The following is a 13,643-nucleotide window of genomic DNA, read 5'->3' on the forward strand; positions in this document are numbered from 1 at the left end:
ACTGGCTGCAGTTCCTCTAACGGCCACTGGTGTCAGTAACGGTTAGAATTTCAGAACCTACGCAATGCTCCTTTAATATCATGTAGCCTAGACAGTTTGACTGCATGTTGACTGCAGAAACACTCTGCTGCTTTGAACTTAGGATATTGCTTAGGATTAGCTAGTTTAGAAGATCTGGCAACACGAATATACTCTTCATTCATCAAAATGATTGATTTCATTATCTAACGGCTGTCTGGAAGAGTAATTAAGCGGGGACTTTTCATTAGCATGTGCTTCTGTGAGTGAAGAAAAGCAAGTGAAAGAGGAACAAGAGGAGGAGAAGTGAAGGGTAGAAACACTGTGATCTGACAGCTGTTGATCTGCTCTTTGTGTCCTTTTGGATTATGTAACCCATGCTATTTTTCTCCATAATGATTCACTTGCTCTTTAAAATGAAGAAATGGACCGTTAAAGGTGCTTCACCCTGGGTTTCACCTCTGGATGGTCCCTCGTAATGCCACAAAGACACATTTTTGCACTTCCTCAAGGTAAATGTGGCCAGTGTTGATAACCTCGGGTGCTTCTTCCAGCAGGGGTCAGACGCATCGAATTGAACTGTCCGTGTTACAGGAGGCCCACACCATGTACACTAAAGCATAAACCTGCTTTTACTGTTGTATAGCAGTTTCAGACCAGGCACTGTGGTGTATGTCTGTACTGTACTGTACCTCTCCTCTCTTTGGATGTGTAATGCGTGTGTAGCGCAGGTCGTCCTTCTGCCATTTGGGATTGAGGCTGCAGCCCTGGAGCTGCCAGAGCTCGAAGGAGGCGTGAAACGCTCGGGCCTGAACTTTAATCGTGATGGAGTTAATGATCACAGACATTCCCTCCACGACCTTCTCAGCAAAGCCATACTCACTGCAGAGACCAGAAACAGACCACAGACATGCATCACACAGACTGGATCTGACCTTCAATCCAGTGTTGCTATCGTAAAACATTTTGAAGTACTAAAATTACTCCAACTAAACCTGAAATAAAGAATGTATTAAATCTAAACATAAAAAAACAACTAAAATGATATAAACTGAACATTAAAATGAATAAAATTAAATAAAAATTCAAATGTAAAATCAAAATATGAACATAAAAACTATTTCAAAATATGAATACTATAGACAAAATAATAGTCGAGATGGTAAAGTTTTACCAAGACAAAGTAAATCAAATTTAACAAGATTTTTACATTTCTAAAAATACAAAACCCACAACACAATAGTGTTATAACGTTGCTAGGGAGATTCAGATTTTAGTTTCTAGGTGATTTAAGAACATTCTGCGTTGTTTCTGATATTCCAAAAAACAGTTCAGGGTCTCTGCGAGGGTTAAAGTCTTTTTAAAACCTGCACATATAAAAATAATACCATATGGGGGAGGAGGGTACGATAATGTCTATGGAAACATGCTGAACTCTTTAACGACTGTAAAAATTACAATTCAAGCTACTTTACAGCCAATATATATATATATATATGTTTTTTTTTTTTTTACAAGTTATTGTTACAATAACAAGTTTTATGAAATGATGAACCTCACATATCAGCCTATAAACCATTTTGATGAAAAAGAGAATTATTAATATTAAGAAAACATCATCATCATGGGATAAATGTGCAACAGTGCCACATTTTGACTTTGAAACATGCAGCACTTACATTTAATGCAATCATCGCCTTTTTAAGTTGAATAACGACATTAAACCATTTCACAATTCCTGTTTTTCTGTCCCTAAATGTAAGACTTTTTGAGATATTTAAGACTTTTTACCTTACATTTGAGTAAACCAAATGAAAGACTTCTCAAGGACCCATGGGGACACTGAATATTATAAAGACTTCAATATTCTAATGATATTCTGCCTTATGTTTCCCTTCACAGCCTACAGATCTAATCTACAGTCACCATTTGAGGAATCGTTTGTTTGTCGATATGTTTTACTCTGCCAGTGTTTGAACAAGTAACAGCACTGATGCTGGACTTACACGAGTACTGCTGATGAATCTAATGTTAATGTGCACAATGGAGAGGAGGTTTACCACTCTCTGTGTGCATCTGTAAAAACACTGTGGATCTGGTTTAGGGTAACTGCAGATCATTCTGACCTTTGACCTGCAGTACTGGCAATCGGAGAGGGGCCGTTTGGGGCCCGGGGTTCCTCACAGGTCCTCATTTCAACTTCTACTTTATCCAGGAACTGCAGAAGGAGAGGAAACAGAGTTCAGGCACAGCTCAGTAGGTCCGAACTTCTGATGCTGTCAGATACTCATTTTATGATGAACTACTCAAGCCATAAATTATCTATGGAATACGGAAATATGAATCTCCCAGCAATATTATGCATATAAAACAGTCATTACTTAATAGTTTTAAACTAAAAACTATTGTATCTGATAAATAATTTACCATCTCAAAGTTTAGAATGCTATCATGGTATTGCTACACTACCTATGTTTTAGTAGAAATTATTTTTAAATGAAGATATCTGAAATTGTGCATGATCTAAAGAAGAACCACTGACATGCAGAAACTATATTTTTTAAGCAATCAAGAGAATGTATATTTGCAAACATCTTCATAAGAAATGCATAAGAACATATAATGTGGAAGTAACCAGTATGAATGAATGAATAAATACAAATTTTATAACAAAACAACATCACTCTTGAATGTTCAAACTAAATCAATTCAATTTAGTTGCATTAAATTACACTTTAACATGAAAAAGTTGATCAGTTTTCTGTGTTCATCAATAGGCATGCATATTCATGTTTATCTACAAAATAGAGATCCAAAAAGTACATGGGGGGGGGGGGGGGGGGGCTTATATTTATGACTAAATATATTTGAAAAAAAAATCTACTGTAACTCATGTAAAGTAACATCTGCATAAGATCATGTTTAAGCCTCAAAAAATACCCAGGTCAAAATGGACCTGAACACAAAAAGTGAAAGTTTATTTTTAATAATTATATTTAATGGATGGATGGATGGCATTGCATAACGTGGTTCCCCTACTAAAAACTGCACTTTCTTTTTTTTTCTTTTTATGCATCTCATTCAGTTCAAAATAAACCCGAATGCATTGAGGGTTAAAAAGACCCAGAATTATTCAGCCTTATCATCTACAGTACTACAGTACTGTACAGGTTTACTACAGTAGTTAATTCATTCTCCTATATTTGTATATTTGCATATACAAACCTGATTCCAAAAAAGTTGGGACACTGTACAAATTGTGAATAAAAAACGAATGCAATGATGTGGAAATTTCACATTTCAATAATTTATTCAGAATACAACATAGATGACATATCAAATGTTTAAACTGAGAAAATGTATCATTTTAAGGGAAAAGAAGTCGATTTTAAATTTTATGGCATCAACACATCTCAAAAAAGTTGGGACAAGGCCATGTTTACCACTGTGTGGCATCCCCTCTTCTTTTTATAACAGTCTGCAAACATCTGGGGACTGAGGAGACAAGTTGCTCAAGTTTAGGAATAGGAATGTTGTCCCATTCTTGTCTAATACAGACTTCTAGTTGCTCAACTGTCTTAGGTCTTCTTTGTCACATCTTCCTCTTTATGATGCACCAAATGTTTTCTATGGGTGTAAGATCTGGACTGCAGGCTGGCCATTTCAGTACCCGGATCCTTCTTCTACGCAGCCATGATGTTGTAACTGATGCAGTATGTGGTCTGGCATTGTCATGTTGGAAAGGTCTTCCCTGAAAGAGACGATGTCTGCATGGGAGCATATGTTGTTCTAGAACTTGGATATACCTTTCTGCATTGATGGTGCCTTTCCAGATGTGTAAGCTGCCCATGTCACACGCACTCATGCAACCCCATACCATCAGAGATGCAGACTTCTGAACTGAGAGCTGATAACAACTTGAGTTGTCCTTGTTCTCTTTAGTTCGGATGACATGGTGTTCCAGTTTTCCAAAAAGAACTTCAAGTTTTGATTCGTCTGACCACAGAACAGTTTTCCACTTTGCCACAGTCCATTTTAAATGAGCCTTGGCCCAGAGAAAACACCTGCGCTTCTGGATCATGTTTAGATATTGCTTCTTTTTTGACCTATAGAGTTTAAGCCGGCGACGGCGAATGGCACGGTGAATTGTGTTCACGACAATGTTTTCTGGAAGTATTCCTGAGCCTGGGACCGAAGATCACTGGCATCCAGTATGGTTTTTCGGCCTTGACCCTTACGCACAGAGATTGTTCCAGATTCTCTGAATCTTTGGATGATATTATGCAGTGTAAATGATGATAACTTCAAACTCTTCTATTTTTCTCTGAGAAACTCCTTTCTGATATTGCTCCACTATTTTTCGCCGCAGCATTGGGGGAATTAGTGATCTTCTGCCCATCTTGACTTCTGAGAGGCTCTTTTTATACCCAATCATGTTGCCAATTGACCTATTAAGTTGCAAATTGGTCTTCCAGCTGTTCCTCATATGTACATTTAACTTTTCAGGCCTCTTATTGATACCTGTCTCCCCTTTTTTGGATTTTTTAGTTCTCATGAAATCCAAAATGAGACAATGTTTGGCATGACATTTCAAAATTTGTTTTTCAACATTTGATGTGATCTATATTCTATTGTGAATAATATAGTTTCTGAGATTTGTAAAACATTCCATTCCTTTTTTACTCTTTTACTAATTTGTACAGTGTCCCAACTTTTTTGGAATCGGGTTTGTATTTTTGCTTCATAACAACTGTTATGATTTTGCTTGTTATGTTTCAGTTCTAAAACTTCTGTTATGTCTATAGATTGTATAGACAGTACGGTGTGTGTGTGTGTGTGTGCGCGTGTTCACTACTGTGTGTGTGAACTTGGATGGGTTAAATGCAAGTACAAATTCTGAGTAAGGGGGTAACCACACTTGGCCACACGTCACTTCTCTTCCAATTTAAGATGTAGACCAGGCCACTGAAATAAAAGCCTGCAGTCACTATTGGACTCTATAGGACCCACCCTATAAGAAACTGTAGCAACTGAGAGAGAAGCACAAGGGTACTTCTGCAGAAGTGAAAAGGGACAGGAGATCAAGTGATAATAATTGGGATGACAGAGTGTGACAGATGACGAAAGAGGGGAAACAAATCGATGAGGAGATTCTTACCAAACATATGGGACTGGTCTTTAGCTTTGTCCATTGTATCTGACAGAGAAAACACACATTAAAATGACAATGAATTTGTTTACCGTATTTTCCGGACTATAAGTCGCACTTTTTTTCATAGTTTGGCTGTTCCTGCGACTTATAGTCAGGTGCGACTTATTTATCAAAATTAATTTGACATGAACCAAGAGAAATGAACCAATAGAAAACATTACCGTCTCCAGCCGCAAGAGGGCGCTCTATGCTGCTCAGTGCTCCTGTAGTCTACACTGAAAACATAGATATCCCTCTCGCGGCTGGAGACGGTAATGTTTTCTTTCGGTTCTTGGTTCTAAATAAATGCGACTTATAGAACAGTGTGACTTATATATGTTTTTTTCCTCATCATGCCGTATTTTTGGACTGATGCGACTTATACTTAGGTGTGACTTATAGTCCGAAAAATACGGTAAATATCTTTGTGACTCTTCACGCTCTTTAGCATATTAAAAGTAATGTCTCCAGGCGCTCTCCATCTACCCGTATAGCAGCCTTGTTGCAGTAGACGCGGGTGACGGCCAGCCAGGTGGGCAGATCCAGCATGTTCTGCAGGACCTCCTCGTCCAGCTCCAGATTGGACAGCTGCCCCTCTCCCTTCAGCGTGCTCAGGTTGATCTTATCTGGGGAGAGGTTCTTAGTGAACCTACACAAGACAAGAGCAAACACTGACTGCTTAGATGGTTTAGGAGTTAGGATTCATGTATCCATGACAAAGAACAGTAGGAAAAACTGAAGACCTAGCGAAAAAAATACATATAACAAGTTCTTGGTATATGGGTACAGGTCTTTCCGTTCGGTTCACATGTGGACAAAACTCAACAACCAATAAGCTACAAGCTTCTCTTGTAAGCATTCCCTTCTCAGTCATTTTTGATGCTGCTATATTTGAGGTAATAAGGTCCGAGCTGAAACCACCATCACAAAGACAGTCATTGACTAACAGCAGGTAATAAGATTACAGCAGGCCTGCAGGGAGACTACTTTAAACCCACGGGAGTGTTTCTAACCCCTGCCCTCAAAACCTGCAGGGATCACAGACGCAAGCACACAGAGCACATCTAATATTCACTGTACAGCCTTCTATACACTTCATAAGATGAAACCAGCACGTTCACTATACATGTAGAGCTCAGAGCCGCTTCAAACGACTGAAGGGTTTCATGCATTTGAATGGGAAATCTCCATCTGTTCAAAGCCTTCAAAGATCAACCCTGCCTTCAGAAGACACTGTCAGATTTTAGTCACGTTTCAATACGCTGCACTACATGACTGTAATACTCTGTGATGCTTTAATGTTGCATTGCTGATAACAGTCAGATTATTCCACACAGAGAGAGACTGAAAAAAGTGCTAATGAGAATTGCTGGCACTGGCAGAAACTAGAGCAGCATGAACATACTTCAAGACGTCGCCTTTTGTGTTCCTCTGAAGAAAGAAAAACACATTTCACAACTAATGCCAAATTTACACTGCAAAAGTGTCACAGAAGCACTTCTATGATATTTAGATGTCTTAATGCTGCTCAGGGCTGGCATGAATGCATTTACTCATACAAATACAACTGTATTCTTTGATACTAGTGGCTGAGGTGGGTCAGAGAAGGATTCATTTAATCTGGCTTTTAAGCAGCATTACATTTTTACATAGAATTTTGAGAGACAAAGAATAGACTTAACACGGCTGCGTAAAGATGCCTTAAAGCTAAAAACATAATTAAAACAGAAATAAAATAAATTTTCATTAACATATATATATATATATATATATATATATACATACACACACACACATATATATATATATACATATACACACACATATATATATATACATATACACACACATATATATATACATATACACACACATATATATATACATATACACACACATATATATATAACCCTTAAATGTTGGCCTAAAATACTAAAATACAAATAATAATAAAAATAACTATACAGACATATATAAAAATAAAACATTGAATTTACCAAAATTTTACATTAAAATGAAAAATTTAAATATTTTGTATTATTATTTAATATTTAAAATTATTATTTTAAAGGAACACTCCACCGTTTTTTGAAATAGGGCTTATTCACATTATTTCCTACATTTAGATAGGTGGGCAAATGCATTTTTGTGTCAGTGCATGCATTGTTTTAGTTTGACTGGGTCGGCGTTAGCTTAGCTTAGCACAATGAATGGAATCCTTTGTTGCCAGCTAGCATGGCCTGAGTAAAAGTGATCAAAAAAAAGAAAAAAAAAAACATAAACACCACCTAATTACTTCTTGTGGCCTGCGTATTCACATAGAGTACAAATAGCGATCCAGATTAACACTAGGCGATTTCCTAGGCAGATATTGACTTGGGACTATATTATGGGGAAGCACAGGCGAAGCACTGCTACTTCGGCGCAGAGATATCACGCAACACATGAAATCCCACGAATTCCGTCAACATACTGGCGTGCAATGCGTCAAAAAAACAGAAGAAGAAGAACATACCGGCGTGACCTGCACCGAGTGTCTTCGCTTTTGGATGATTTATTTTGAGAAGTTACAGCAAACATGGTTATTCCCTGCATAGCAAAAGGTTGTGAGAACAAGCAAAGGACATACACGAATGTAATGTTTCACAGAATTCCACCTAATGTGGAACTGAGAAATAAATGGCTAGCAGCTCTGGAGATCTGTAGTTCAACGCCTCTCAACAAAATAAAGCAGTATCGTGTTTGCGAAGAACATTTTGCACCAGAGGACTACTTTGAAAACACAGGAAGAACAAAGTGCACATGTAAGTTGTCTTTTTTTTCTCTTCCTATATAACCTATATTGCCAGTGAAAACATCAACTCTATGTGAATACAGCTATAATATGGGTCGATCTATACATGCGTCATGATTAAAATAATCACTTACTCTGTGGACAGCTGTCCATTTGGTCCATTCGGCGTGGGGCGTTTTTTCCAGTTCACTTTGTCACACCGGAAAAAAAAATCGAGTACTGCAGAATGGATCAGCGCCGTGAAATCCTCTGTAGATGTGACACAACTTCGGGCACGCTCATCTTGATCTGACGTGTTGAGCCTGGTCATCGATGGCAAAAACATGTCCCACTCTCTACAGCATAGACACTCTATTTCCATCGGCATAGATTGGCATATTCCCCCACATTCACACCACCAGTTCATGTTGGCTCTCATCACGAGCGATCGCAACCTCCTCCTCCTGTCGTTCGATTTCCAAAGCACGCAGCTCATCTTCTGTAAACTCTGGCTCAAATAGGTATGGTTCTGGTTCTTGACTGTCTGAGAAGTCACCCTCTTCGTCTCTCTCAAAATCAGCCATGTTCATCGCCATTCGTGTACTGTAAGGAAAATAGCCAGGCAGCTACTATTCACGCCGGTATGTTGACGGAAGTCGTGGGATTTCATGTGTTGCGTGATATCTCTGCGCCGAAGTAGCAGTGCTTCGCCTGTGCTTCCCCATAATATAGTCCCAAGTCAATATCTGCCTAGGAAATCGCCTAGTGTTAATCTGGATCGCTATTTGTACTCGATGTGAATACGCAGGCCACAAGAAGTAATTAGGTGGGTTTTTTTTTTTTTTTTTGATCACTTTTACTCAGGCCATGCTAGCTGGCAACAAAGGATTCCATTCATTGTGCTAAGCTAAGCTAACGCCGACCCAGTCAAACTAAAACAATGCATGCACTGACGCAAAAATGCATTTGCCCACCTATCTAAATGTAGGAAATAATGTGAATAAGCCCTATTTCAAAAAACGGTGGAGTGTTCCTTTAATATGAATTCATATAATTCAAAATATTAATAAAAATCTCAATGATACTAAAATAACATGATATGAAATGCAAGAGTGGAAGAGGTTGTAGCAGACGATGAAAGGCTTTTCTTCTCGGAGTGTCTTGAGAACAGAGGACTATGGGACAAACATCAGACCGCTCGGTGTCTGAACCTCAGCAGCTCTCTCTGTCTCCTGAGAGTGAAGCAGTCAGGTGTGTTTATCTCACGCTCTCGCTCTCTTTCTCTATTCTTCTGAGAGGGTTAGACACTTCAGAGTACAGCTGGCTGATACAGCAAATAAAATGATTTCTTCATAACATACATGTGCATGTGTATATACATCCATATGTATACAACCACGCTCATCATTTCTACTATTAGATCTGAAATAACTGAAAGCATCAGCTGTCCCATAAATAAACATTATTTTGTTATTTTTACTCATACGTGCTAAAAAAAACAATACAAACACATCTACAGTACATACATTACATACATACTACATTTTGAAAAGACGTCTCTTACTCTCAACAAGGTAGAATTTACTCGATCAAAAATACATATAACGTTATAAAAAATGTTTCCTTTAACTGATAAAACAACTCAATATATTGTAAACTGTGATTATATGTAAATCAATGTTGAAAAAAGTCCTGCTGCTTCAAATTTTCTGAAGGGACTTCTACGGTGAATAGAAAGTAAAAAAAAAAGAAAAAAAAAAGATTTATCTGAAATAGAAATCTTGTTTCATTATAAATGTCTTGGACATTTTATCAATTTCACACACTCTTGCTGAATAAAAGAACTGATGTATTTAAAAAACAAAAAAGTTTTAGTATGAAAATGTTAAAGACCGAACTCTGTAAACATTTTCAGCGATGACACAAACAATAATCAATCAATTAATCTGAGTTTAGAAAAGATTCAGTGAAACGGGATGTGCTCTTTCTAGGGAGCTTTCATCTGCAAACGTCCCTGAGCTCAAGATGAGTCACTGGTATTTTCACTCAGGAATGTGTGTAACTGCACTGATGGATTAAAGGCCACACTTCACTTTGACCCCTGTGGTGTCTCTACAGCTGAGAGGCAGGAGGTTGCTAGTTCAGTCCCCAGATGGAGCGAGCTACAAACTGTCACGTGACTGAAGCACTTTAACCCCGTGTTCCTCACTCAGCAGATCAAGAAGCAGCTTAATCTACTTCAGTGCCACTCACACACTGACTACTGTTCAGGTGAGTCAACAAACATCAAATAAAGTGATGCCCACCTGGTCACAAATCACCAACACAATGCTAAAGCTATTATATATCTAGTCTTCATATTAGATTTAAAACTGGGTGTCATCATTATGTCCAGGGCTACTTTGACCATAATTAAAACTGAATTAACAAACAAACAAACAAATAAAAGAAAAAGCATAAATAAAATAATGTGGAACAGTTAAGTTTACTAGTAAGTTTTTATTGACTTTTCCCCCCACACACTGTGAATATTAAATGGTACTGTATGTTTTATTTTATTTTTTTGCATTTCTAAAATGTGAAAATGCACTTCTTATTTTGCTTTTCTGAAGCACAAAAATGAGCACATGGAGTTATCAACACCAAGACCGTGGGATCAATTATCAGCACACTGAACATGCAAGAACTGAGGAAAAAAATACAAAAACTAGAAATAAAAAATAAACATAAACAAAAAGAAAAATTGCAGCTGCATTTAACCACGAAATATCCAGGTTAAATTCTCTCGTATGCATACTCCTCAAGACTTCAGGGTTCACAAGCCTAGGTGAGAAAGTCACAAAAAATAATAATAAATAAATAAACACCACAGATTAAACTATTTCTAAACATTCAAACATCTAAAGGGGTCAAATGTGCCTGCACAAACGTGACTCCATCAATGGAAATCTAATGGATTTGAATATCTTTCTTATATCTTGTTTTTAGTCTCCCATGCAAAAATGATAAGTCTAATCACTTATGATTGAAAAAGAAACAGCACGTCTCTCCCTCATTTAAAGAGGCATTCATGCTTGTAGCACAAAAAAGATAATTTGCACGTCAAAGTTTAATATTTAGAGATGAGGTCTGCTAAAATCAGAATTGACCTCAGTATGACCACTAGCAACAGTGAGGTTTACCGTAGTAAACGTTAATAAGGAAAAGGTCCGGGAGTGTGTGAGTGTGTGTACGGAGGAGAGGCTGATCTGAACGAGCGAGAGCTGGCAGAGCTTCAGCCGTGACTCAGAACAGCAGGAACTAGCATGTGTTTTTACACCCACAGAGAGCATGCTGGGTAATCAGAGCCCAAACACTGGAGAGCAACCACTTCAGCCTTTCTCTACTGTCTCATCTTGATGTCTCTGCTCCAGTATTACAGCAGATTATTATTCAGAGCGACCAAGAGTTCAGTTATTAAAGGGACCAGAACACTGGAGTAACCCGAGGTGAATAAAGCTGAGGATTTGAACCAGATTTGTATTATTACAATGTCTCTGTGTAAATAGACCTGGGCCCGGTTCCCCAAAACGTTCTTATGGCTAAGTAGTTCTTAACCTATTCCTTAACCTCTCTCTTAACCTTGTGGCACGGTTCCCCACACGTTCGTATGCTAAGTATATCTTCTGTAAGTCACACTTTCGTAAGGTTGGTCTGGACCATTCGTAAGCTCTCTCTCTCTTAGTGTTGTTTGAGCTCAAGACATAGTCACCGCCTCTGTGCAGCGGTCTTTAGGAATCAGCGCAGCGCAGCACAAGTCAAACTATGGTATGTTGACAATATTGTTGCTCAACAAACATTTTATGTTATGGACATTTTAAGACTAATAATAAAATATTTTCACAATGGATACAGGCCTATTTATGAAGCTGACTTTATGTGGTATCAGAACTAATAAGGTGGTAATTAGCCTAAGCTATTTCGTAATGTCATTAAAGCGAATTGGCAATCACTTTTGATAATTTAAATCTGGCAAACAATTTGGCTCTAAATGTCTCTGGCGTGTCCTTGAATCAAAGACGACATCGGCCATGGCGAAAAATAAAATTTAATATAACTTAAAAAATAACTTAAATCTAACTTAACAAAAACTTAACATTTTCATATAGTTTGACTTGCAGTACCAAAGTAACCTTAACACAATTTGTTTTTACATATTAAAAATAAAAAAAAAATTAAAAAAAGATCTATACAAATAATGAATTACTATAAAAACACTAAAAACATTAACTCAAATTTTAGAATTAAAATGAGAAAGTATATACACACACACACACACACACACACACACACACAAACCTACTCAATATATGAATAAAAACTATAATTGTTAAACAAATATACTAAAATAACACTGACTAAATATGATATATTTTCTGGACTTTCATCTTTTGATAGTTAAAACGTCTGTCAAACACACAACCCATCACCTGTGTAAGCCCTATACATCCAGAGAGATGAGCAGAGTTTGATTGACAGGAGTGCTGGATGAATTCATTACCAGATGTGTTTAAAACAAGGCCACAGAGGTGGTTTCATTGATCAGCCTTGCGGGATTCAAACCTACAATCTTTCATTTACCTGCCCATAACCATGCAGTGAGCAAAAAAGCACAAATCAGAGACAAGAACAGCTCAGATCTCTGTTGAATACTGCTCTGTATGTCTGCTCAAAGTGTTTGTATATGAACTATCATGAGTTTCTCAAGTTCACCAAGAGAGAGAAGGCAGGTTCAGCCCGACACCGCTCTGTCACGGGCCCAGGGTTTGTGTTGTTGTTATTATTATTATTCCAGCAGTGATGCTGCAAACCTATAGCCTGTCAGCTAACTGACCCGAAATATACATTTAACGTTACATTCATGCCAGATAAACCGAGCACTGGTTCTGCTACACTGAGCAGTGTGTGTGTGTGTGTGTGTGTGTGTGTGTGTGTGTGTGTGTGTGTGTGTGTGTGTGTGTGTGTTGTTTATTAGCGGTGTGAGTCCCGTGAGAACAGTCACTCAGTCACATTCACACTAACACACAACACTGATGAATCACAACACGACGCTGCACGCGCTTCTTACCTGGACAGGTGCTTCAGGATCTGCTTCTTGATGATTCCGGCCATCCCGTCAGACGAGCTAACGTTACCTCTTCTGCATCTTCAGAAATCTTTCGCTGACACACACACTCTCACACACACACACTCAAACACACACGCACACTCACACGCCGCTCACGACTCGCTGCTGCTGCTGCTCTCCAGCGCCGTCTAGCGACTGCCAATCAGAACGAGCGCACCGACCGCGTGCCAAAGTAAAAGTCCTCGCTGTGTTATTACCATAGACTGTATTACACAGACAAGGACTTTTACTTGGTAATGAAGTTTCCAGTGCACACAGAGAAACAAATAAAAATGAGAAAATAAAAACATATAAAAGACTTGTTAAGTCAGAATATTTAAAGTACATACAGATTACACATATTTACAGTGCTATGGATACTAATAATAATGTGAATAAATATGAGTGAATTTACAGAAAATAGACCCAACCAATAAAAGGCCTCAGCAAACTTCTAATGTCCAACTTCTTGAATTCACCCCCTCAGCATCATTTCTTTATTATTATTTAGTTTT

The 13,643-nt window shown here is 38.0% G+C and overlaps 1 protein-coding gene across 3 annotated transcripts in view; it reads right to left on the reverse strand.

Annotated features, from left to right (window-relative positions):
* LOC132117907 (bridge-like lipid transfer protein family member 3A) overlaps positions 1–13,264 on the reverse strand; it is a 33,239-nt gene extending 19,975 nt beyond the window's left edge. For 2 of the 3 annotated variants that reach the window (XM_059527267.1, XM_059527266.1), the window contains exons 1-5: positions 13,090–13,264; positions 5,696–5,858; positions 5,177–5,215; positions 2,145–2,236; positions 711–900 (exon numbers count right to left, since the gene is read on the reverse strand). In XM_059527267.1, coding sequence (XP_059383250.1) covers positions 711–900; positions 2,145–2,236; positions 5,177–5,215; positions 5,696–5,858; positions 13,090–13,133 — 528 coding nt within the window. In that variant the 5' untranslated portion in view covers positions 13,134–13,264. Of the gene's footprint in view, positions 1–710; positions 901–2,078; positions 2,237–5,176; positions 5,216–5,695; positions 5,859–13,089 lie in introns of those variants that run through there. The other variant, XM_059527268.1, reaches the window with a different exon arrangement.
* Between the last annotated feature and the right edge of the window lie 379 nt (positions 13,265–13,643).

Source organism: Carassius carassius, chromosome 37, assembly GCF_963082965.1.
Source record: "Carassius carassius chromosome 37, fCarCar2.1, whole genome shotgun sequence".
Lineage (NCBI taxonomy): Eukaryota > Metazoa > Chordata > Actinopteri > Cypriniformes > Cyprinidae > Carassius > Carassius carassius.